Genomic DNA, 25,371 nt, shown 5'->3' with positions numbered 1-25,371 from the left:
TGTGTATTGGGGTAGGATTTCTTCCTCAGAAAGCACATAGTGCTGTCTGTGTGAAGCAAGATCAAACTGTGGATAAAATGAAGAATACCAACTGATTATTCTTTATAGGCACATTATCTTTAAAAGAGTCTGTAATTTGGATCACTACTTTCAAGTGTAATATTCTCATTTCTAAACATAGCTGACATCCTTGCAGGTGTCAGATGAACTACTAATAGACTTCAGTAACTTGCCAAGAATGAGCGTGCTTCAAATGTGCATACATTTGCTAAGACAGAATGGTCAACCTAGCCTCACATTTAAACTTACAAGTTAGAAATCCACATGTTTTCTTACTTTTATTTGCCTGCATATTAATGGGAGGCGGGATGTGTTAGAATTTTGGACTCCTAACCTTCTATTTTTGCACTCTATTTTGCAGGAAGAAAAATAGTGTTATTGCACAAGCTATCATTAGTAAGTGCCTCAAAGCCAGAAGCAAAATAAGGTGAAGTTACAGACTTCAAAAACACAAGCATGGACACTGTTGCTTTCAACAGCAGCACAAGTCACAAATCTGTAGCCTGTGAGCACAATACTAGAAAAGCTCAGCTGCCGTTTTCAATGGCAAGAGTGAGCTGTAATAAGAGCTCTCAGCTCCTGATTCTATGGAGCCAGATGTTTGTGATAAAAAAAGCTTTTAATAACTAATGGGAAAAATACACCATTTTACGCATCTGAAAAACACCCTTGACAACAGAAGGTATCAGATGGCCTGGAAGTCATTCATCTGCCAGCCTTGTATGTTTTACCACACCAGAGGTCACTTAGACTTTAAAAAAAACCAACAGTGTGACTGAGCATTGGAATAGGTTGGCAAGAGAGGTTGTGGACTCCACTTCCATGAAGACACCCAAAAGCTGCGTGGATACAGTCCTGAGCAATATTGCTCCAGGTGACCCCACTTGAGCAGAGAGGTTGGACTAGATTGTGGCCCCTTCCAGCCTCAGACATTCTGTGACAACAGCTCAATTAAGAACTCTGTTCAAGTACAGCCAAGGAAAGCAAATAAAAAACTAGGACACATTAGAAGCAGGATGTCCAGTACAAGAAATTAGTACAGCAGCACTGAGTATAATCAATTTTATGTCCTCTGTATGAAATATTATGTTTGGTTCAATCACCCTGGCAATGTAAAAATAACTTTGGAAATTCAGGGACAGGCAGTAGTTTAGAGCTTGGAGAAATAACAAAGTGGAAACACAGAAAATACTGAGTAGTAGAAGTAAGAAAGTACTGCTTATGTGTTCTCATGACACAAGAAAAATAATGCATCTAACATAAAACACAGCAAATAAAAAAATGATAAAAGAAAACACCTGACTGCTCAGTACATAATGAGCCAGCAGAAAGATGGGACTCAGGTGAGAATAATGATCTATAGCTTCTGGAACAGCCTATCTGCAGCAGTACATACCTCTTTCAAACTCAGAACAAACAAAAAAAAACAAACAAAAAAAAACAAACAAAAAGAAGAAACATGCCACTTGGGGAAATCTTAGTTCCACTCCACTGAGCTCTGTGTGAGAAACCACTAGCAGTTCGGTCAAAGACTTCCCACTTGTTACGGCTGTCCTCCAAAGCTGAAAGCTGAGGATCTCTTTCAATCTCTACTGTATGTGATTCCAAGAGGGAATCTGCAATCATGTTTCCCCATATAATTGTACAGCACCTCAGAAATTCTAGAACCACTAACTTTCCTGAGTTTGTTTCTTCTAGCACTCCCTGCTAAAAAGACTGAGCAGGCCTTAGATTCAGCTATAAGAATGCTGGTAAGATTGCAGCACCTCTTTCCACACTAGAGTTTGGTACTCAAGTATCTTTTAAGAACATGGCCTGAGGTTTGCTCCTTTCTTTGGCATTTCTTCCTTGTTGGCTTCTGTAAAATCTTTTTGTGCTTTCTGTATGGCACCTGGATAATTAACTAAGAACTAAAAATCTCTGCATGGCAGAGCACATCAGTACTTCTGTGGATTTAGGTCAACTCATTTACAAAGCACTTAGCAGGCGTTAATAAGAAAACCAGAAATCCCATTTCTTCATCTGTGGTTACAGAGAGCTCACAGGAGAAGTTAAAGACCATTCTGCTTAAGTAGATGAATAATCCATAGCACATACTGTCTCCAACACAATATTTTAAGATGCTCTCCAGTTTCAAAGCACAATTATTATTATTGACAGCTCTTTTTCTGCTATATAGTTCTACTGAAAGCTGCTTTTCCCTATTACACTGTTCATCATACTGTTCATTGTAATAGAAGCCTAGACTTCTATTGCAGAGTCTCCAACCAATGGCTCATGAAGGATGTTTGCCTGCAGGATCCTCTGTCATTGCTTTAAATTCCACAGAGAGAAAACCCTAAAACGAAGATCAGTAGGGAGCACAGCATTTAGTGTAATATTGCCAATGGTACATAACGTTTTTGTGCCCAAGAGTCCATGAAGTTTGAAAACTACAGATCAGGGTAGGCTAAGCTCTCCAGGGCTCATTGTTTTAATTAGAATTAACTAGAAAAAGCAATTTGAATACATAATTTCCTAATAAAAATGTAATCAAGTTAACAAAAAATTAAATTTACTGGTTGGTTTACATGCAATTTTAACGCATTTAACGTATTTACTTGGGAAAGAATACCTTGCCTCACCATAATGCATGAAAATAAAAAAAAGTTAAAGGCAGAAGAAAAGGAAAAATAAGTACTAACAAACTGACTATATAAAGTTGTACTGTACTTACATACTGTAACATTACAATGAATGAAGCACAGGGTCTGAAAGATCTTCATCTTTCTGGCCAGAAAATGCTAACACTAAAAATTCTAGCTGCGCTTAACTCTATTTCTGAGACTAACAAAAATACTGGCCTTGGAAATATGAACTATGTACAAAAAATAGACCATAAAAGGGAGCAAATGAAAAGCACATATTTTATGCTCAGGAAGGACAACACAAACTTTTTAGGAATGTCTCTATTTTTTTTTTAGATTACAATTTAGGTATTAGTACAATAGCACAAAGAGAGTTTGCAGATGCACATTATGCAGTAAGTTCTGAAGAACAGTGATGAACTAGAGAACTTCACCCAAATTGAACCTAAGATCATAACATCTTTATCTACTAGCATTACTATGTCTGGGGAAAGTAAGTATGTGCATGATGGTACCATTTGTTCAGCATCTCAGTGGATTTTTTTTCTGCAGACTTGTTCCATGACTCCATGTAACACTTTATATTAAAAAATTAAAACTTACGGTAACCAACATGTGCACTCCAGCACAACACTAAAAGCAACTTCAGGTTCTTGCTATTTCCAAACTTCAGTCAATCTAGCGAGCCCCACCCAAACACCAAAAAAGTCATCTGTTCAGGTCTATATTCTCTAAACCACTGCTGCAGCCTAAACCTTAAGAACAGTTAGCCGAGGAAAACATGCTGGAAGTAGATAAAACCTCAATCACAAGCCTTGGCTGAATCCTTATCCTGGGCATATGGGAATTCAACTATGAACTGGCAATGCCAGTATTTTTTCTGTTCTTACTGTCCCAGCCTTTAATAGCAAACATTAGGCAATCCTAGGCTTTGGGGTAGCAATCCACTGTACAACAGCAGTGCAGCAACCTGCTACTCATTGCAATCAATCAGGCACACAGCTAAGCTTAAATCACTTCTTCCAGGCAGTCCAGGCTTCAGCCTGTCTCTGCAGGTTCTTACGGATCCATCAGCAGTAACTATAGCACAAAGTTACTGCTCTCCCTGAAAACAATTCCAGCACCACACTGACCTTCCCCTCTACATCAGTGACCTCTGCCTGTGCCACAATTATCCCTAAATCCCTTGCCTCACTTGGCACTATCAACTCACTTTTGTCCCTAATATCCCAAATCCTAATTCAGATAGAAGCTGATGGCTCAAGTTTAAATCAGAAGATTGGGTTTGACGGCATAGAGCTTCATCAAAGTAATTTAAAAAGCATTTTAATACATTATCCATTCTGACTAGCCAGAATCTCTTTTCAGTGCCAACAAAGACTTCAATTCCTATTCACTATGACCATTGAAGCCTGGGAAAGATCAGATTCTCAGCAGCCTCTAATGCTTCAATTAAGAAAAGCTATTAGAACAGCAGTTCTTTTGAGCTCTTCAGCCTGTCATCTCTAGCAACCTGGCTAGCTCCTGAAGGGAACTGCTACCTAATTAGAAAGCAGGAATGAAGAGACACCCATGCAAAGTCTGTCTGAGTCCACTAGCTTTTTAATGAGTCTACCTGCTTTGTGTGCTTCCAAGGTCCCACTCCAGCACTGCAATATATCCACCAATAATTGCTGTTTATTTTCTACAGTGCAGATGTACTCTGCTGACTGTTGTAAGCATTTATGGGGGAAAAGAGAAGCCTCATCTCACTGGAAATCAAGCAAAGTAATTTCAAGGTTATCGAAATATATTGTCCAGATGTGTTTGTACACATTACTCTCAGAGGAGTTCTGCATTAACATTATCCACAACAGTTGAAATTACAACACTGAAATTCTTTGTGGTAAACACTGACAGCTCTCAGGGTGATTTTTTTACAAATTATTTCTAAAAACTATTAGCGGTTCTTCTTTTTTATACTACCAATATTTCTATTCAGTATTTCAATTGAGAAACATAAAAGAAAGTGAGTAGTATTTAGTAATCAAAAAGACAATATTAGACAAAAGCTAAAATACTTTTGACATTGTTATCCCTGCAACTGCAAATTGTGTTCAAAAACAAAGCAGAGATCTTCAGGGAAAACCTAGCTTGCAATTACCACGGAACACTAAAATTTCAAGACATTTTGCCAGGCAGCCTGCGAACATCCCATTCCTCTTTCAGATACAGGGATAGTAATATTACCTAAGTTCTCACAGACTTACACAAAATTTGTACAGTGGAAGTTGACAGTCACAAACGCACTGAACAAGCTTGGTAACAATGAACATAAACAGACGTCAAGGAAACATCTAGTAAGTAACTGTCATATCTCCAACGAACACAACTCCAGTCTTACAGTATTTGTGTACGATTCACTCCCAATCTCCACAACCCACTAAAAAAAGACAACTTGGTAAGCTGCCTTTGATAAAACATTTATGATGACTACCAATACTTGCCTACTATTTCAAGAAAATCAGTACCTGTGGAAACATAGAGCAATCTGTTCAGCAGAGGAATGACCAACCAAAATGAGGACTGAGTCAGAGGATTACATAGTACAGCATCATTCTCTGTTTCATGAGAAAATGGGGCTAGTTCTTCTGTAAAATTTTCAATTTAAGACAAAATTTACAGGTAAGTTTAGAATAAGCTGTTACTAGCTTTCTTTGATTTAAATTGATTATCTACAGCTCAACACATGCTAAAGCAACATTTTCCCTGACATTTTAAATGAGAAGGTTTATCAGATCAACTGCTGAACTTGGAAAGAGATGCATTGGTCTTACACCAACATTTTTCCATCCATCCATTCATCCATCCATCCAAACGGCCTTAACAATATTTCAGAATGATAAAAAGTGAGCAGGGATAGGTTAATTGGAAAATTAGTATCAGAGTTGCTAAAAGTTTAGATTTTTCATGTCACAGATTTTCTCATTTCCCCTTTTACATTACCAGCATTTCTGGTAATAGATATATTAATATAAGTATTAATTGATACAAACAGAAGTAAGTGTGTATACTGAAAGATGTTCTGTCAAAAGAGATTATCCATTTTCATTTATTTATTTTTAATTTTTAAAAAAAGGATCACATCATCTCTTCATATGCCTAAGTAACTTTCAGGACAGTAAGATGTCATATGGAAATGTGTTTAGCACATACACTGAAATATCCTGTTTATAACAAAGGCACTCTATATCACAGTGACACAGCAGATAAACCCAAAAGACATGATACAGTTTAAACAGAAGTTATAGGCTTAATAAAAAAAAATAATACAAGCTATATATTCTGTGTTATGGAAGTTTTGCATTACAGATTATTGTAACAGTTTCTCCCATAGCTTAGTACCATAGGTCACTAAATCACCCTTACAACATTTTCAAACTACTATACTTTATGTAAAATAGCTTTAGTGAAGTGAGTAAACATTCCTGCGCTTCAATTGTAGCAAACACTGAATTAACATTGACATATGCTAATCATTAGTTCCAATACAATTAGTTAATAACCGCAGAATGAGAGACAAATCATGTCTCCTGTCCTTTAGGTCCAACATGAGATTTCAAATACAATGTGAGCATATCTCCTAGTTTGTATTTGAGAGGCCTTTCAATAAACCTTAATACCATTCAAATAGTTTCTAATTAAATATTCTAATCTCAGTTGACACTGGGAAAACAATTTGCTAATCTGATTTCTCCATCATGGCCTTACTTAATAAAGCCTAAAGTAATAATGTACTACAGAAAAAGGCACTGCTCTAGATATTCTAATACAAAACCTCCTGTCACAAGAATGATTCTTTTACAAGTTATTATGCATGATACATGAAAGAATTAACAATTTTACTAGAAAAGCAGACTCTCCAAAAAAGAGACATCTAAATTTAATGAAACAGCTTGCAAATCTCACAATGTAAGAATGCCACTTAGGGGACAAAACCTGAAATACTGGCCAAAGTCTTTTGGATGACAGCCCATTCAGTTTCATATACACTGGGAAATAAGAAAATACTTCTCTCTCACAGTGCTAAAATCCAAAAGTGACAGTTCAGATATTGACAGAATAAATATAAACTCCTTGAAGCAGTCAATATGAGCAGCTGCACGGCTGTAGCCAAAACAAACAAACAAAATAAGTCAGTAAGCAAATGGATGCAGTGAGGAGAAGGGGGGAAACAAAACACAGAAACAGAACTCCCAGGTCAAAAGCGAAACAACTAGCAACAGTGAAATAAAGTCAATGTTTTCTATTTATTTATTTATCTCTGCAGGAAGTTCACACATTCACAGAAATACACAAATTCACATGGTATACCTAGCAAACAGTGAATCATTTTAAAATATCTCAATAGATGCTACTTACACTAAAATATTTAAGGAATTAATAGGAAGAATGATTATTTTAACACTTAATTTCCTCACATTAATTACAACATAAAGCAAACACTTAAGGCTGTATTTCCCTCCTGCAAAAGAAACCAATGTGCTAACAGAGTTATTAACCATTTTCCCCCAAAAATTTCTGCTAGCATAGTTCCTCTGATAAAAACTGAAGGTGTGTATTCCCCAAATTACTATCCCAAATCACACTTTTGGGGTTCTTTTAAGCCCAAACAGCCATTTCAGCGAACACTCAACTTCTGCCTGCTCCTGACCATTAAGTCAAACTTTTCACACAACATGCTGCCCCTCACATATCAAAACACCTGCACCACAAAGCTAGTGACCCACCTGTGTATCCAATGTGCCATCATGTCCTTGCTCCTATTGCTGCACCCAGGCCCAAGGGACATTGGGACCCACTGGGCCAGGTGCTGGACACACAATTTATCACACTGGTGGGATGATGCCACGAGGCAGGCGTGTGAGAATCGTGTAAAAATGGTTTGGGTTGGCAGGGACTTTAAAGCTCACCTAGTTCCAACTCCCCTGCCACGGGCAGAGACACCTTGTGCTACTAGAAGGCCCCACCCACCCAACCCATCCAACCCCATGCAAAAAGTACCACAAGAGGAAGGAAACACAACTTCCACACAGCCTTGCGTTCAAACAAACAAACACCATATGCCAACACTCAACAGCAGCCAAGCCCCACACCATCCACTGAAACAGCTTTTAATCAAACACCCACTTATGCAAGTAAACTTTCCCAGGGTGCACTGTTTGCAAGCACCGGTATACAGCCTGCACCGGCGGCGACACGGCCGCGGTGCAGGACGGCAGAAGGTGGCACCAAGCCGCAGCGAGCCGCCCCGCACTGCCGGCCGCCCCGCACTGCCGGCCGCAGACCTCAACGGCGGCCCAGGCCTGAGGAAGGCGCTGGGAAGCCGCGGGGGCCGCGCGGCACCCTGCCGTGTCTCCCGTACCCTTTCTCCTTTCCCCCTGGGACTCCTACTCTTTGGCGAAGACGCCCAGCGTTATGGAGCCGGAGCGGCTGCCCAACTCCTTCTTCTTGCTCCCCTTGGAGGCCATGACCGCGTGTTCCGCCGCGTCCGCCGTGTTGCCAGGCGACAGAGTCTGCCGGAGGTGGTGGCCACAGCCGGTCGTGAACCGCGGGCGGTGGCAGGAAGGGCTGGGCCCTCAGGGGCACGGGAAAACCGCGGGAGGGGCGGCCCCGGGGCGGCTCGCCGCCCTCTTCACGTTGAGGGGACCAACAACCTGGTGTAAAGTGCGTTTGGGGAAATAGGCTTAGCGTTGAGGGTGATGACACACTGCTTCCTGAGCTCATGCACGGGCTTCAGGGAGCTTCCCATAGACAATCATCAAATGGTTTGGGTTGGAAGGGACCTTAAAGCTCATCCAGTTCCAACCCCCACCATGGGCAGGGACACCTTCCACTAGACCAGGTTGCTCAAAGCCCTGTTCCACCTGGCCTTGGCCAATACTCTGAAAAAAAAAAGCTTAAGACATAACTCATTATTTACAAATAGTCTAATCACATGACTAAGTTTCTATTGAACAAGAGCAAAAGTACCAATTTAAAATGGTAGCAGTTTCCCCCCTCCCTTGTTACACCAGTACATATCAACCACATGAGAAGGAAGCCAAAAAAAAAGAATTGGTCCTGGAGCCTGGAGAGGTTTTTAAAGCTGGAATGTGCAAGTATTTTTATTTTTTTTTTTCTCCTCAAAATGATGCAACTAATGAATTCCTGGTATGAAGCCTACAAGTACCAAAGTGAAGAGAGTTCCACCAAGGTCTGGTAAAACTAATATTAATCAGGTACTTTTTAATTGAGTGGCTAGTTGCCTTCAATTAAGCTAAGCAGACTTTTTCAGATACAGTCTAGAGATCATGTTATGGCCCACAACTCTTGTTTCTAACAACTTATTTGCGATTTCCAAATCTATAGTGCATGATGAAAAATCCATAATAAAGCAGAACATATTTCTTCACTTATCCTTATTCAAGCTAAATCTCTTTGAAATATAAAAATCGATGAAAATTTGTCAAATTGCAGAGGGCATGAGAAGATCAAAAGAAGCAAGGAAATATATGCGGATGTGCTACATCTAGAGGCTTATTTTAGACAAATGTCAGATCTTGATTTATATCAAGATGACAGAAAGCCAGCTATATACTTCTAAATTTCAAAGTGGAAAACTCCTCCACATCTTTGTATTTCCTTCAGGATTATGTTCAACAGCATCCATTTTAAATAAGGTACCTTGGGACACTTTTCACGTGAGAACCAAGTAACAATTTCAGCTTTATTTTTTTATTTCTAAACTGAGCAGCTGATCTCTCTTTAACTAATTATGCTATCAAATATTGATCAGAACATGCACGTGAATAACAGCAGAGACAGAGGTGAGTTCAAGCTGCTCGCTACTGCTTCAGTACCAGTGCAGGGCTATCAACCTCCACACCTTGCTGGATGCCGATGCAAACTTTCAGACTGAGGCTGGAACTTACAGGTCTGAGTTTGTGACCAGAACACAAATAAAATCACCTCAGATAATCTGTGATTCCTGTCTATTCCTCTGAATCCCTTTTCCTTTTCTGTACTCACTGCATGTAGAAACTACTATGGAGAAGTATCCATAAATATAGGTGCGAGAGGCTTCCTGATCCCACTGCAGATGACCAGTGAGGTTTGTAGCATCCCAGCAAATATAATTCATGTAATACAATTACATGAAAGAAAAGTAACTGAAATTTGAGTGCATCTATCCGTAAACATTTTGTGTGGTGAAGGTGAAAAAGCAGAGAGAAATCAGAACAGAATATATGTAAGCTAAGAAGTCTTTCATTCTTTGCTCTGTTAAATGACAGCTACTATATATGAAATTCAGAATGCACCTTTTTACCATAAAAATCTACAGTAAGTTTGCTTGCAAAGTGTAATGGCAATAAACGCATGTTATCTAGGTGCTTTGTGAATGAAAAAAAAAAAAGACTCTCAAGGTTTGCATCCATCAAGTTACAACTTTTTATTTATCCAACGACTCAATTTAGAATTCTAACGTTACAGCAATGACAACTGCAACTTGTTTGGAAAAAGAAGTTTTAAAAAAGCTAGTCTCCTAACTGGCAAAGAAACTGTTTGGTCAGATCAGCTGCTTGACTGGCCTCATGTCACAAGCCATGAAATACATCTGACAGACACCCCCTGAAGGGAAAAGTTGCTAGGGCAGAGGCAGCCTCACAGTTGGTAAATGTGAAATAAATACAAAAGACAATAAAACAAAAATGGTCTATGTTAGGAACCCATTGAGATGTAGCTAAGCAAATACTGAGATAACAGGTACTGGTGAATGATGGATGGGTGGTATTCTAGTCACTGTTCTTCTAAGACACCATTCAAAACACTGTATTTTTTTTTTTTTTTTCACTCTTAAATCACCACATCATTAACTGCTATAGCTCACACAAGTCACTTACAGGAAAACAGTCTTGTCCTGTAAGGCTGTTCAGTCCCAAATATTTTGCACTTTTTTATAGCTATAAATACTAGTTGGAGAGAGGAGAAAATCCTATGAACCGAAACACTACAAAAGCCCCTCTCAGGAGTCTTGGAGCTCAGACTTAACTCTGATTTTACAGAGGGTAAAAGGATTCCGGAACAAGACAGGAGAAAGATTTTGCCTTAAGAGAAGGCCTGGAGTGTGGTAGAGGTGCAAATCCCCATGTGCAGAAATACCTGACAGGGAGGCTAAGGACACTCAGATTCTTCTGAGAAGTGCTCAGTGGTAGTATTAGAGACAACGTGAACATTGAAATACAGGAAATTCCTCTTAAAAATAGGATTTTATATTTCCTTTACTACAGTGAGGTCCAACACTGGAACAGGTTTCCTAACAGACCGTAGAGTCTTCCTCAAACAACATGGGCATGAGTAACTTGCTCAAGCTCTGAACAGGGCTGTAGGACTACATGAGGACTATATGCAGGACTGCTCTCAAGGCCCCTTCCAAGCTTACCCATTCTGTGCATCTGCAAGTTTTCCATGAAAAAAAGGGGTGAAAGTTAAACATAGAAACTTCTGTAAGAACAAATACTGTATCTTCAAGCATGAGGCTACAGCAAAGTTAAACAGGAGATGAAAGTAGAATGGATTTTCTTCTGCTCTTACTTCCACTACTCTTCTGTTTATTTACTAAATGAAAGAATAGGTGGGAGTGAGATAAGGAAGGTACAGGTCTGTGGGAAATTGTGAATGAGGGAGGAAAACGGTGGGTGGGTATTTCAGGAACAGCAGACAGTAAAGAAAAATGGAGATTGGCAAAGCCTGAGAAAAAGGAAACCCTTCAGTTTGTGATAGAGCTTTGGAGGAGCAGCCTGCACGCACAGTTAAGAACAGCCAGCTGCTGAGGTGGCATAGGGCAGGGAACTGAACTTGAGCAAAACCATCTTCAGACAGGCTGAAACTATCCAGAAACAGTTCTATTCTGTTAATTCTTAAGTTAGCCTGAGGTTAATAAGTGAAGTGGGGAAATGGAATTTACAAGTACCTTGGGTAAACTGATGGGAGTAAGACAAGGTACAAGTAGAAAATTGCAACCAACTACATAACAGACTTCTCCTAAGCACAGGACCTCCTGCCCACTGCTATTTCAAAAAAGTCTTATGGTTCTGTGTCTCATCTGATCTTACCAGGGGCATATTTTTTCTGGCACTCCAGCTTCCTCTGAATTTGACATGGTGCTAGAAAGGATCCTGAAGACGCCCAGCTAAATTACCATTTCCATTGCTGGATCAGCTTTTGATCACACTGACATTATAGAATCTCTTTCTGGGGTGAAGACAACCCTTAAATATTTGGTAAAATAGTCAGCACCTGCCCAAGCCCAATTTAAATACAGCAGTACCATTGAACCCTGTGGGACCCCTCAATGCACACACCTAACTTTTAGCCAGGGTTTTCATAAACTCAGGACCACTGCAATCTTGATCACCTCGTCACTTAAATACTGGGGAAAAGAATGTAGGCAGCCAGAGCAGGCAGCAGGGGAAAATAAAGAGAACTGGCCAGCACTATTACCTTTCTTTTGTAAATTTACATTTGATGACTTACAGCAAGAATATCTTCCTATGTCAAAATGCAAGACTCCCTGGTTTTGATACCGTTCAAAATCCCTATCTGAAGTTTGGAGTTAAGGGCAACTGTGGTACTCTAACTACTGGAACTTATGAAAATGGGGATACTGACAGCAGAAGCAGTATTACCTTCAAAAAAAAAACAAAAACAAAAAAAACCAAAACAAACCCATCCAAAATCTTTGAAATCTTTGGTTAAATGATGTGATGATTATAGCCTGAGGGATGGAAGGATATTTCTGTTTTTAAAAAGAGAATACACAGTCTTAATGCAGTGGTAACTACTGAACTGTAGAGCTTATTAAATCTCTTACTGCACCATTTTACATTAGTACTTTTTTATTTACAATTTAAGGATGTAACTTTTTCTCCTCCCCCCCCCCCAGGAGATTTAAAAAGTTGTCTTATAAGTTAAGGTGTGCTGCAGATCATAGCAAATCCTTTTTAACAGTAACTTTGGTACACTTTAAGTGAATTTGCAGTTGTGCATATAGGCTAAAAGCAAAAAATTATACTATTTTAAAAATGCAAAATATCTAGCAGTTGCTAGATAAATATTTTGTAATATGTGATTAACATTCTGCAAGTCAGGAACAATATCAAAAATGGGTATACCTGTAAGACATCTTTAAATGTATTTTTCCAGTCTATCAAGTAAAATGAATCTTTGCTAAATAATAATACTAAAAAAGGCAACTCAGTTTACATTTTCTAACTTCTGAAACACAAAAATTACAGAAATCATTGAGACATGTGCCATCGTATGTACGACACAAGTGCTATCATACCCATTTGAGCTATAATAAGTCTTATCTAATTGTGTTTATAGCAATAATCCAGAAAAAAATAGCATCCCAATGGACAATCTGACTGAAAGCCCTTGTTCCTTAAACTACTAAGTATTGGAAGGCAGTGATTTTGGGTACCTTAAGATGAAGCCCAGTCAAAACCAACAATTGTTGAAGTTTCAAGCAAAATAGTTTGCCTGTATGGTGGGTTTCCCCTAGCTGGATGACAGGTACCCACTAAAGCCGCTCTCTCCCTGCCCTCCTCAGCTGGACAGGGGACAGAAAATACAATGAAAGGTTTATGGGTAGAGATAAGGACAAGGAAAGATCACTGACCAATCACCATCACAGGCAACAGATGCAACTTTGTGAAATTAATTTATTTCTAGTCAGAGTAGGGTAATGAGAAATAAAACCAAACTGTAAAAACACCTTCCCCCACCCCTCCCCTTCTTTCCACCTTCAACTTTACTCCCAATTTTCTCTACCTCCTCCCCCTCAGGGTACAGGGGGACAGGGAACAGGGGTTAAAATCAGTTCATCACGTTGTTTCTGATACTCCTTCCTTCTCAGCAGGAGGACTCTTCACACTCTTCCCCTTCTCCAGCACACGGTCCCTCAAATGGGACACAATCCTCCACAGATTTCTCCAATGTGAGTCCTTCCTATGAGCTGCAGATCTTCACAAACTGCTCCAGCATGGGTCCCTGCCATGGGTGCGATCTTTCAGGAACAGATGGCTCTAGCGGGGATCCCCCATGGGGTCTCAAGTTCTGCCAGCAAACCTGCTCCAGCAAGAGCTTCCTACAGGGTCGTAGTCTCCTTTGGGCATCCCCCTGCTCCAGCATGAGGTCCATCACAGGCTGCAGGTCAGTATCTGCTCCACCATGGACCTCCATAGGCTGCAGTGGAATCTCTTCCCTAGCACCTGGAAGACCTCATCCCCTCCTTCACTGACCTTGGTGTCTGCAAAGTCATTGCTCTCTCATATTCTCACTCCTCTCTCCCACTGAAATTGCTGTTCTGCAGTAACTTTTTTCCCTTTTTAAAGATGTTGTCCCAGAGGTGTTACCACCATTGCTGATGGGCTCGGCCTTGGCCAGTGGTGGGTCTGTCTTGGAGCTGGCTGGCGTTGGCTCTGTCAGACACAGAGGAAGATTCTAACAGCTTCTCACAGAAGCCATCCCTGTAGCCCCCTGCAATCAAAACCTTGTCATGCAAGCCCAGTATAGACTGTACATATATGCATAGAAGGATCAACACTTCAACGAGCCAGATGCTGTCCAGCAAAAAAACCTGGAAGTAATCGTTGTGCACAATACAACAATTTCAATGTTGAACATTTCAATGTTCATATAAATTCATAATTTTTATCAAAAATAAGTTAAAACCCAAACCCATCTGAATGTGAGAGGCTGAAAGGCTATTATTCTAGATGGATACTAAATATTGCTTTTGATACATACAAGTAAAGAGCAGAGGAGTTCAGAAATGGAGTTGGCAGAATTCCCATGCTATCTTTAACATTTAAGGAGCTGTGAGCTTTCCAACAAGACTGATAACTATAACTCGAGCTTTCAGCAGGGTCATGATAATAGGTTAAAAATTCCAAAATGAAGGCGGGGGGGGGGGGGGGGGGGGGGGGGCAGCACTTTATTTCATTTTCTAGAACTCATAGAAGATAAGAATCCCTTAACATTAAAAGGCCATATGACAGGTAGCAGCTACCTTTTAGTCCCAGTTATAATTTAAGGGCAATAAGGCCATGAATCCTGCGTATTTTAATTTCAAGTTACAAGGCCAGGAATCTCGTATATTTTAATTTCATTTAGAGTTCAAACCAAATTATGATTTACCCAGTGATATTATCTTTGCAGAAGGATGAAGGAACCAATATTGAGATGCTGGCCCTCTACTTTCACACTTCCCAAGCCAAAGCTACCTGAAACACCATCTCTACCTAAACAAAGGAAGTTTTTAAGGTACTTGGGGCAGGAACCATTTTGTATGTACACCAACTGAAATGATAAAATAACCATCTAGCAGAATTTATCATGAGAATGTAAGCAACATAGGAAGTCTAAGCTAGGAATTTTCACCAGAAACACTACTGTAGTATTTTTTTCCTGTTTAAACACAAATTGAAACAGACAAATGAGCTCACAAACAAAGCTTTATGATGGTCATGAAAAATACAGGCACAATTTCTTTCAAATAATCTTCATTACATAGTTAGAGCTGAATCTATTATGTTCCTTATTTACAATATTATTGTGCTGTAGAACAAAACTGAAGTGACCTTTCGCGCACTGCCAAGTGAATGATGTATTTCAATTCTGAATTATTTATCTCACTGGCATTTTGTTAATATATTTTTTATACTCCTCAAAGTAGACTGCTGCCCCCACTTCTTAAATTCTTTAGCAATTCATAATGTGAAGGACAAAGGCATGCACACACTTAGAACTGTGTGTCTTTACCAAATAACATGATCTGTAGTGGGAGAAAAGGGGCCAGTTCTCTGTTGTGGAACCAAGGTCACTAGCAAGATGTTAAGAACAGAAAGATAAGGGAGCAACGGTTTTTAAGAGCAAAATGTTTCACCATTCAATATCATAGTTATACAGCACATATTTCTTTTACAACTATTTCCTCATATCTCCATATATCAAATGGTTACTCAGGCCCTGAGTCTGTAAGAATGACTCAAACTATTCCCCAGCGATTAGCCACTACAGATGAATAAGGATTTGTTCAGTTTAAGGAGACTGAACACTATTGCAACTCAACAGGTCTGACACAAATTTTAAACAAACAAAACTGAAGCTTTTAATAGCTTATTTTTCCTACTACTGCAGTTAAGATACAACTAGAAAATCCCATACTGAAAGACCACTAATTGCTCTAACTCCTTTCTAGTTTTCTCAGCAATTGTAATGCCTCATTAAGCTTTTAAAATTAATAGAGGCTGACTCTGCATTAGCTGCACAGATGTACTGCACAACTACAATCCAGGAAGACTATATGCCATCTTCAGTCTTTATGAAATCAGTTGATAGAAACGTGCCATGGAAAACACTTCCTTGAAGCACCAATTCACATTTTTACTCAAATTTTTCCATCTCAAAAATGTCCTTTAAACATAGGGACTAGGAAGTCAGGTACTTGCTCATTTAAGATTGGCATATTTCAGACTGCAAGAGATAATGAAATAAAACAGCATGGGGCCTCTGTTCATCTGATTGATATGAACTATCACTTTATATGTATATCCTGTACATGTAAAACAAATGACATTTGACACTTTTTGCTCACTTACTAGCCTGAAGTTACATTGGATCTGTCTAAACTTCCACATATCTTTGCAAATCAAAGTTTTTCAGTTAATTAGGCAAGGGCTTCATGACTAGTCTGACTTAAGCACTTTTCCATAAACTACAGTCTTGGTCTCTTCTACCAGGTAGATGCTCCCATCCCCTTCCTCAGGCTAAAGTACCAGTCTTGTCTTATAGTATGCACTTTTCTGGTTGTATCAGATTTCCTGATCCATCCCAGTCTCAAACCCTAACGCCCCCTCCAAGGAACAGGAGCAAAAACACTCTGTAGCACAAAGGCAGACTAGCTATCTATTAAAGCTTATCTGAATTATCTGATGATCCTAAGCTAATTAAACCCAGTTTCAGCTTTTACTACAGTAAGGCTTGGCATTTTAAGATAAGCCTTTTGCATACAAACTACTAGAAGACAAAGTTGTTTCCAAATGTGAATGAAAGCATTTGTGTATAGGCTGAAGATTCATGTTTTCAAAAGCAAACAATGACATCCCTAAGATGCCCAAATATATTTATTTTTCTCTTAAAAACTACATTACTCTTTAGAAAAAAAAAAAAAAGATGACAGTCTAAGAAATCTCAGCACAGATTAAAGTATACCCAATCTGGCACATACTTCATGCTGATGTTTAAGAAAACATCAGCATCATCAGACCAAGCAAGATAAGACTTCTGAAGTCAGTAGCAATGAGGTACCAGGACAGTAGAAACCCTCAAAATAAAGGGGAGTTCCAAAGCCTTTCAGCCATGTAGAGCCTGAATTCCAGAATGTATTTAAGAACTGTGAAATCTCTCTAATCCTTTTGATCTTCATTTGCTGCTAAAAATACATTAGTTATAACAGGGAAACAGAAGCATCTCAGTATACAGAGTTACAAACTGGTAAACCAGTTCACCAGCTCCAACTAGTCAGAAGAGTGCAGCACTGTTCTAAAATTGAAAAAGAGCTTGTGGCATGGGGGAAAAGGTTTGATAGGCTAGCAAGAACCAGTTAAGCTATTTCCTTCAAGACCTCTCTCCTTTCTCATTGTATTCAGAACTACAAAGACAAAGGAAAAAGCAGCAAGTTCATTATCACAGAACAGTAAGATACTTACTTTTTGCACTCTTGGTAAAGCTTCCAGTGTTAATGCATGAAAAGTTACTGGATGTTTATTTCTGGATGTGCATATAGGTGGGGTTACCATAACTATGTGCCAAAAATTCAACTGTATCCATTAATGTGTTTCATATGTAAAGTATTAGGTGAAAATATTCTGCCTTAAATTGCCAGACATGTATTTTTGTTAGTATCTCTGTAACCATGCCCTTCCCTTGTTAAATACCATCAGTTACAGATCATGTTCTTACTCGGTGGTAAAAGCCATCTACTTCACTCAGTCCTAGTGAACACACTAACATACCTCCCATCTGTCATTGGCCCCTTCAATATTTCTGGGATGTCTCAATCCAGGAGAACTAGCAATGAGACAGATTCTCATGGAGGGGGATAATAAATAGGGACATATGTGTAGGTAAGAAGGCTAAAGTGGGATATTACTGGTGAGAAAGGAAAAGTTTACTTTAAAGGTGCAAATACCTGTTCGGCTAAAACCATGACAAGTGAGTCCTATTTGGAACGTAGCATACATCCTAGAAGGAAACTAGACACAGAATGTTGTCTTTGTTCCTTTTTAGGAGTGTAAACACTACCTTATTTTCTCAGGTAAGAAGACATCAGTAAGATTTAAATTTAGCCACTCAAGCAAGTGGAGTGATAACTCCCAAGATACAGTTTCATGCAAAACAAGAATATGTAAACACCCACAAGAATCACCTATTTAGATAATACCAGACAGCCCATATGAATTGTCACAATGCAGCACCATAGCAGCAGTGTGATTTAAGGAACAGTCTTGCTGCTTGTCCCATCACATTTCCTGAACAGTGGTATCATTAGCAGCACTGTGATTTACTCTCTGCTTTCAATGGGTCTAGGTCCAGTTTTGGTTTCCCCACATCATTCTCTTCATTAGGAAAGGTTTTGTAGTTGGTAAGGATGTTTTCCACCAAGAATCGAGCAGCTTCATCTATGTTGATGTTGTCCTAAAAATGTTGAAAGCAAACAAGTGATTTTTTTTGAAATAGTGACACATTTCTATTAGAAGCTGGCCAAATATAAAAACTCTTCTATAGTCTCATCAGCATGACAGAAACAGCTTAGATGCATCAGGTCACTGCTCATACACTTGCTTTTTGAAAAACATCACCAAAAGGTTTGAGACAAAGTTATTCACCCATATTATTAATAGGACACTTCAAGTCTAATTCAACAGGCAATCAGGGATAACTGTCACCTGCATTTATAAGACTCAAAATGTCAAAATGCATTTCTGCATTAGGAAAGATAATAGACAATTAGACTGTTCATAGTAGCGTTCAACCTTTTGGGGCCTTTTTCTGCTTCTACTGCAGTTTGGATGCACTTATTTATGTAAAAGGACTTTATCCACCTCAAAATCCCTGCTAAATCAGCATGCTTCTTCTAGCCACGTGCATGTTTTGCACAGTACCTTCACAATATACACTTTTCTTTAGAGTGCATGCAGGATAGCCCTACTAAATACATCACTAGGTATCTCAGTTACTGAGAGGCCAAGCTAGCCAGTGCCAAGGGGCCTTTGGCCACAGCTTTGATGTGGCTGGGCCACCAGGGCTCACTACAGGGCTACCATGTTTGGAATTGCTTCAGTTACAAACAAAACACCACCCCAGAACACTCTTCTCTTTACAGACTCTACATGAGCAAGGCTTGATCATGAGAACATTTGACATGTTACTACTGCACTTCACAAGCTTGTGGCTGTCAGCCACAAACCGTTTTCTGGCAGTTTGCAGACAGATGCCTTTCTGTTCTCAGAGAGGAGGATGACTTTCCTCATTTTGGTGTGAGGATGTTAATAAGATATTTCCATGCATATTTACACCATCTGCAATTCTTTTGCCTTTAATATTCTACCTAATCTGTAGAGAGTGAGACCTGTATTACTGATGACTAGACTGAAGATTCAAGTATCATTTCCAGCAGAAAGGCAAAAACAGATTATCAAGATATTTAAGTGGGCAGGAATTTAAAACCATAAACTGATTTGGGATGCTTGGAAAACAAGAAAGCTGTCCTGATTTTTTGCGAAGCTATTTTAACTACACCTCTTCAGAGTTCTATCAAGTCAAATCATAACTGAATTAGGACTAATATTGTCTGGACTTTTCTCCACACCAAGAACCCTGTTTGACATTGTCATGTCTTAAACACCACCTAAAATACAAGCTGTCACTACGCTTCCACATTAGGTTTAGTCCCTGTGCTACTTGCATTTATTTTTAACCAATGCTGAAGTTCATACATAGCAGTGTTATGGACAGGTGAAGCTCCAGGGAAGGTATGACCCAAAGCAGAATCTTGGTATTAGAGTATTAGGAACCTTACAATGGGATGGTTTAGTAAGAGGTGGGTGTGGAATCTGGGAATAATTTATTCAAGTGCAACCAAATGATTAGCTAATTTAACTAATTCTGTCACTGTGTCTTCATCCTTATTTTAAGGTGATCCAGGAGAGGCTTATTAATTTATTTCCTGCATTATTCTTCCAGACTTTTTACTTTTAATGAGTTGTCTAAGCATCATTTTGTGCCAGTCCATCAGCAGCAGTTAAAGGAAGTAGGCCAGCCAAGGAAAGAGGGATTTTGAGGTTTAGTTTTCCATATAAATGAGTTATCAGCCAGACCAATAATTTGGTCTGTCAGCCACATTGTTGTCATACAGAGAGACCTTTCATTTTAAGAATCTATTGAGGTTTAAGGAACTGTTGAATTTCATTTCCAGCTAAGCTACTGCAACCTCATCTGTGCATTAACCAAGTGTGTAGAATAAAAGTGTACAATATATGAAGTTACTTACAGTTCCATTTGAATAAAGCAGCTATCTTAACCTAAGTTACTATACAGAACAGTTTGTTTTTCGCCAGTTTAGCCCTGACACTGCTTCATAAAACAGAAAATGCTTTAGTGGCATCATTGTCCAGGTAGGTAGTACCAAGTGAGCAAATTGTTCACTTCTAGTCTTACCACTTCCTACAATGCAACAGTGAAGATAGAAGCTGTAATTTAAAAACCTGCATCTAAAGATTACTTATCTTTGACAGCAATATTAACATCTAAAGAAAAACTCTGATCCTGATGCATGCAAGATGAAAAAAATTAACAAACTCAGTTAATCAAGGTTTCCAGTTAGTTTTAAGGTTTTCTGAATTTAAGACATAGTTCTAATCTAAACCAAATATGCCACAAGCCTGCACAACACTTCCAACTTTTCCTGAACACTGGAGACTTAGCTATCACTTGATCTACTTGATAATTTTATTTCCTATATGATTATATTCATCCATTATTACACTAACACTTAAAGTTAAAACATTTACTTATGTTCACCTTGGCAGATGTTTCAAACCATCCAACAAAGCCACCTTCTCTGCAGAACTGGTCCATTTGAGTGAGATTCTGGCTGCCATCTTTCTTCTGGTCACACTTGTTTGCAAGAAGAACAACAGGAATGGGGCTGCCATTGGGAAGTAGTACTTTACTGTCCAAATCATGCTTCCATTTTAAAACAGCCTCAAAAGTAGACCCTCTTGTAACATCAAAGACCACAAAAGCACCAACTGCCTCTTTGTAGTATACTCTGGTCATATTTCCAAAGCGCTCCTGGCCTGAAAAAGAGGACAGTGACAGAATATATTTATATTAAAGCGTGAACTGTAGTGAGTATAAACTGACTCTATACCAAGTTAGTACATATAAGTTTGGGGATTCGTGTCTAGTCACTTAGTCCAAACAACATTGCTACTTCTATCCTAAGTAAGCTCACTGTAACAGCTATTAAGTATATTACGCATATGACAAGTCAGATGCTAAGAGCAGTTTGCAACCCCAATACTTTGGCTTTTTTTTTTTTTTTTTTTTTTACAACTTACTGAGTAGTATTCTTTGAGAAGTAACGCCTAAAGAAGAAAACCACTACCAGTACAGCTATACACAAATCATTCTTTCATCAAAAAGTTCTGCAATATTTAGATATACCTCTATAGTTACTTCAGCTAGAAACTTAAGCCAACTCAGAGCCTTTTTCTGAAGTGTGAGTAACAAAGGTTTCTACAAGCTCCAAGACTAACAGCCTTCAAACCATCCTCTGAAGAAGTCACCTATAATACATATTTTTCCTTATGGACAAGCTCAAAAGCAGCTAGTTTAACAGTTCTAGCTAAACCTGGGCTATCTGGAATAATGTCCAACTATAGAAACTCCACAGCAACCCCAGAATTCGAAACAAGATTATCAGAATAGACTATATTTATTCACAACAAAAATCCAGAAGAAAACCAATGGTTAGTGAGCATAGTAAACTAAAAAAGCATTTTCTTATCAATTACAACTACTGTAGTCAGTATGCTTGAAACGTAGAATTAAGAGTGCCAGTTCAGTTGTTACTCTGTTCAGAAGGTCAGACCATCATGCTGTTTGTATTTGAGCCTGCACAGCAGTGACTAGTGCTAGCACATTGTTTGGAAAGTTCAGGCTACCAAAACAGCTTTCTGCTTTGTTCAGAAGTCTTCACTGGGAGTGGTCATCCCTGCACTTTATAATTTAGTTTTACAGTGTATCATCACTTCAGCTTTTAGTGCTTATGCAATTTTACTGCAAGTTTTAATTGAAAACATAGTTGTTCTCTGTTTATAAACACTGAAGTCTGCCTTTGATTAGCAAGGACAAACATTTACAAGAAGTGGGTATTAACTTCTCAGAGCCAGAAATTCATTAGGTGAAGGAACTTGACAAGGAATCCTGTTCAACAGCATGCCTCATTTCAACTTCAGTATTTCAGTGTACACGTTAGCTCATTCCCTATAGACATTTTCAGAAAAGCCTGACTAAGTAGCTGTTAGAATTGCCTGAAAGGAGCAGCAGTGAAGTTCCAGAGAATTATAAGCCTGACTTTATTTCTGTCTGTTCAGCTATACAGAATGATGCTGCACAAAACAGCATCACTAGCTTGCATATTCTAAGGAGTAGAAATTATACATGAATTTCCTCACTACCAGCTCATTATCTTCTGTGTGATAACAAGCAACACGCAAGAGGAAAGTTCTTCCCTCCATATTCTAAGTTCAAAATTTGCAGCAACATTTATGCCATGGACGCTAAGGCAAACAAGCCAGGCACCAAGCCTGTATCTCTGAAACTATGTGTCTCCTAAACAGTGTACACAGAACCTGTATGCACATGGTCTCTCTAAGCCTTTCTAGGCTAGATTCTTAAGCCTAAAAGGTGGTTTTGGCCTGCACTGAACTAAACTATACTTTGTACTCTATAGCAGTCACTTAGAAAGTGTGGGCTTCAGCTGTCAAGAACTATTTAAATATTCTTTCGAGCTGGTTTTATGATGAAATTCAGTTTTTGCTCTTATGAGGTTTAGATTTGGAAACATTAATACATATTGTTCAGTAATTTAAATTTGGATAAAAGTAGACAACTGATGTGCATATCGGTGTGAAATCTTATCGTATTAAAGTTTTACATTAGGAGGATTTTACGCCCCTTAGCCCTAAGAAAAGCAAAGTTCAACACCTTTATAGTGTTAGATTAATGCCTTTTAATTGGTCAAAGGCAGCACGCATACTAGAGTGTCCTTTCCTACAGTAGCCCAGACTCCAAAACAGTTTATTACAGAGCTACTTTGACCTCTAGAATTAACTGCCACTAACAATAAGCCTGACCCACATACTTGCTTACAACTGCTCTTCTGTTCTATCTGGAGGCCTAAGGAGGAAGCATATATTCTTTCTATTTCATAGAAAGAAGACAGAAGCAGTAACACATGGCCTGCCTAAGAGGTAAGTTAGTTTTGTTGTTGTAAAAGGTATATGGCCTGAGGCAGGAAGAGAATTCAGTATAAACCGAGTAGACTTTTAAAGTTCTATTATTACTCACAATGCACATACTGAGCTTCTTATAAGGGATGCAGAGCATTCTAGACAGCCTTTTGTAAATTTAACAGGACTTTGATGCAAAGCTTTAGCAAGTGCTCTTCTTGCAAAAACACCCATACAGAAAAGGCAAACTGCACAACTAGGAGTCTCAACATCATTCTCTATTTGTTATTAAAACTAAATGACTCAATTTTTGCCATGCTCAGTTTGACCAGGGATTTGTCATGCCCTTTCCTATGTCTAGCAAGTTTTTGCTCTAAACATTCCACCATGCATGAGAATAGTGTTGAGCAGTGCAAAATGTGGAACACACCCACAGAAGGGAAAAAAGACAAAAAGTGATCAGATGAAACTAGACTTAAAAATTCTAATGTGTATAATCATGGAAGGAAGAGGACAGGAAGATAGCTACTTGCTTACTACAACAATATGGAAAGGATATTATAGATTAATCACACTGGTAGGTCTAGTGCCTTGACTTACACCTGAAGGTGCCACAAAGGTATACTTTCCCTGTGTTTTAGGGGTTCAGGTGTAGGTGAGGAGCTAATGTACAAGGCAGTCACAGGGATCAGAGGTTTTGCTTAGGGGTATGGAAGTGCTGCATGCAATGTCAAGTTCTGCATTCTCTAACCACAAAGTTTTCACATATAAATGACTCAGCACATATTGCCACCGTGTTTTCCAGTAATTACAACAACATTAAATGAAATACTTGCATAACGTGATGCATCAGGAACTAATACAGTTCCCTACAGCATAGCAAGCATTAAGTATTAAACTAAACTGTATGAGAGCTTGGGAACTATTAGTTTAATAATAAACTTCCCAGTTTACATTGTAACAGGGGTAAACTGTAACCTAAAAACTACATGAAAAAAATTATAGCCAGGTCTGACATAAGAAGCTTTATCTTTGTCCTTCACTGTGAAATACAAGTTATCATCATAAGATTCAGACAGTGCCAACCCTGCCTTCAAGTACATTTTAAAAAGAGTTTCTACAGCAATCTTTGCCAGTGTAAAGAATAAACAAGAGTCTTCCTTATCACAGCAGTGTGACCTATTGGGGCAGTTTCTGCTTTTAGTTAGCTGCAGATACCCTATACTCCTACCATTATTTCTGCTCTTAACTCATCCTATGTGGTGGGAATTAAGACTAAAAAATGCAAGTTATAGGTACAAATGACTGATGCATATGCATGATACAGAGTTTTTGTCAGGGTTCCTTCTCCTAGGCTACTTATTATACCTATAAGTCTTAATATGTAGTTTATATGAACTAACAAGGACTTACTCAAGGAGAGCAAAACGGCCTACCTAGCTTCCCAAGCTATACATTTTTTTCCCCACAAAGGTGAATTTTGGTTTACCTCTGTCAATACCAATAGTATAGAAAAAGTTGCCCTACCTTGTAAAAAATCTAAGCTTAGTTTTATCTGAAACCACACAATTCTGAAATCAGAGTTGTGTTAGTTGCATTTAAACCCTCAACATCTCATCAAGAGTACTGATGGACAACTGGATAAAGTTCCTCTTTTGCAGAAGAGACTAACAGTTCTGGCATCCTCCAAAATTGCATCATTAACAAGGAAGAAAAAGACAACTAAGGTTCATAAAAGCCCGACAACTGGAAGAATGATGGAAAAATAGTGTCTTTCATTGAAGTAACATAAGTTCAAGTAATCTTTGACAGGCTAATCAACTTAATGGGTGGCCAGAGCTCAAAAGTTGATTTTACCAAGTTTGTCAGTCCCACATCAAATAATCTTAAATTACATATATATAGTCTAGACTACAGTCCCCCAAAAGTCAGTGCACAACTAGCTGAAGAATTTTACTCCAAAGTTATTTGTTGCTAACTGGAAGACCAATGCAGTGAAGTTCTGCAGTTTTTTTCCTGGACCAAATAATACAGAGTTGTCAAGAGTGTGATAAACAGCAAAACCCTCTGTTTATGAA

The 25,371-nt window shown here is 38.8% G+C and overlaps 2 protein-coding genes across 5 annotated transcripts in view; both read right to left on the bottom strand.

Annotated features, from left to right (window-relative positions):
- ADGB (androglobin) overlaps positions 1–8,276 on the bottom strand; it is a 112,879-nt gene extending 104,603 nt beyond the window's left edge. For all 3 annotated transcript variants that reach the window (XM_062641949.1, XM_062641948.1, XM_062641950.1), the window contains exon 1: positions 8,121–8,276. In XM_062641949.1, the coding sequence (XP_062497933.1) occupies positions 8,121–8,197 (77 nt within the window). In that variant the 5' untranslated portion in view covers positions 8,198–8,276. The remainder of the gene's footprint in view (positions 1–8,120) is intronic.
- A 6,932-nt stretch (positions 8,277–15,208) lies between these two features.
- RAB32 (RAB32, member RAS oncogene family) overlaps positions 15,209–25,371 on the bottom strand; it is a 55,561-nt gene continuing 45,398 nt past the window's right edge. For both annotated transcript variants that reach the window (XM_062641976.1, XM_062641975.1), the window contains exons 2-3: positions 20,856–21,133; positions 15,209–18,470 (exon numbers count right to left, since the gene is read on the bottom strand). In XM_062641976.1, coding sequence (XP_062497960.1) covers positions 18,321–18,470; positions 20,856–21,133 — 428 coding nt within the window. In that variant the 3' untranslated portion in view covers positions 15,209–18,320. The remainder of the gene's footprint in view (positions 18,471–20,855; positions 21,134–25,371) is intronic.

The sequence above is a fragment of the Pezoporus occidentalis genome, unplaced genomic scaffold (assembly GCF_034315485.1).
Source record: "Pezoporus occidentalis ecotype Australia unplaced genomic scaffold, CSIRO_AGI_Poc_V1 ctg7, whole genome shotgun sequence".
Classification (NCBI taxonomy): Eukaryota; Metazoa; Chordata; class Aves; order Psittaciformes; family Psittacidae; genus Pezoporus; species Pezoporus occidentalis.
Note: the sequence above shows the minus strand (reverse complement) of the source record. Positions and strands in the feature narration are given on the sequence as shown.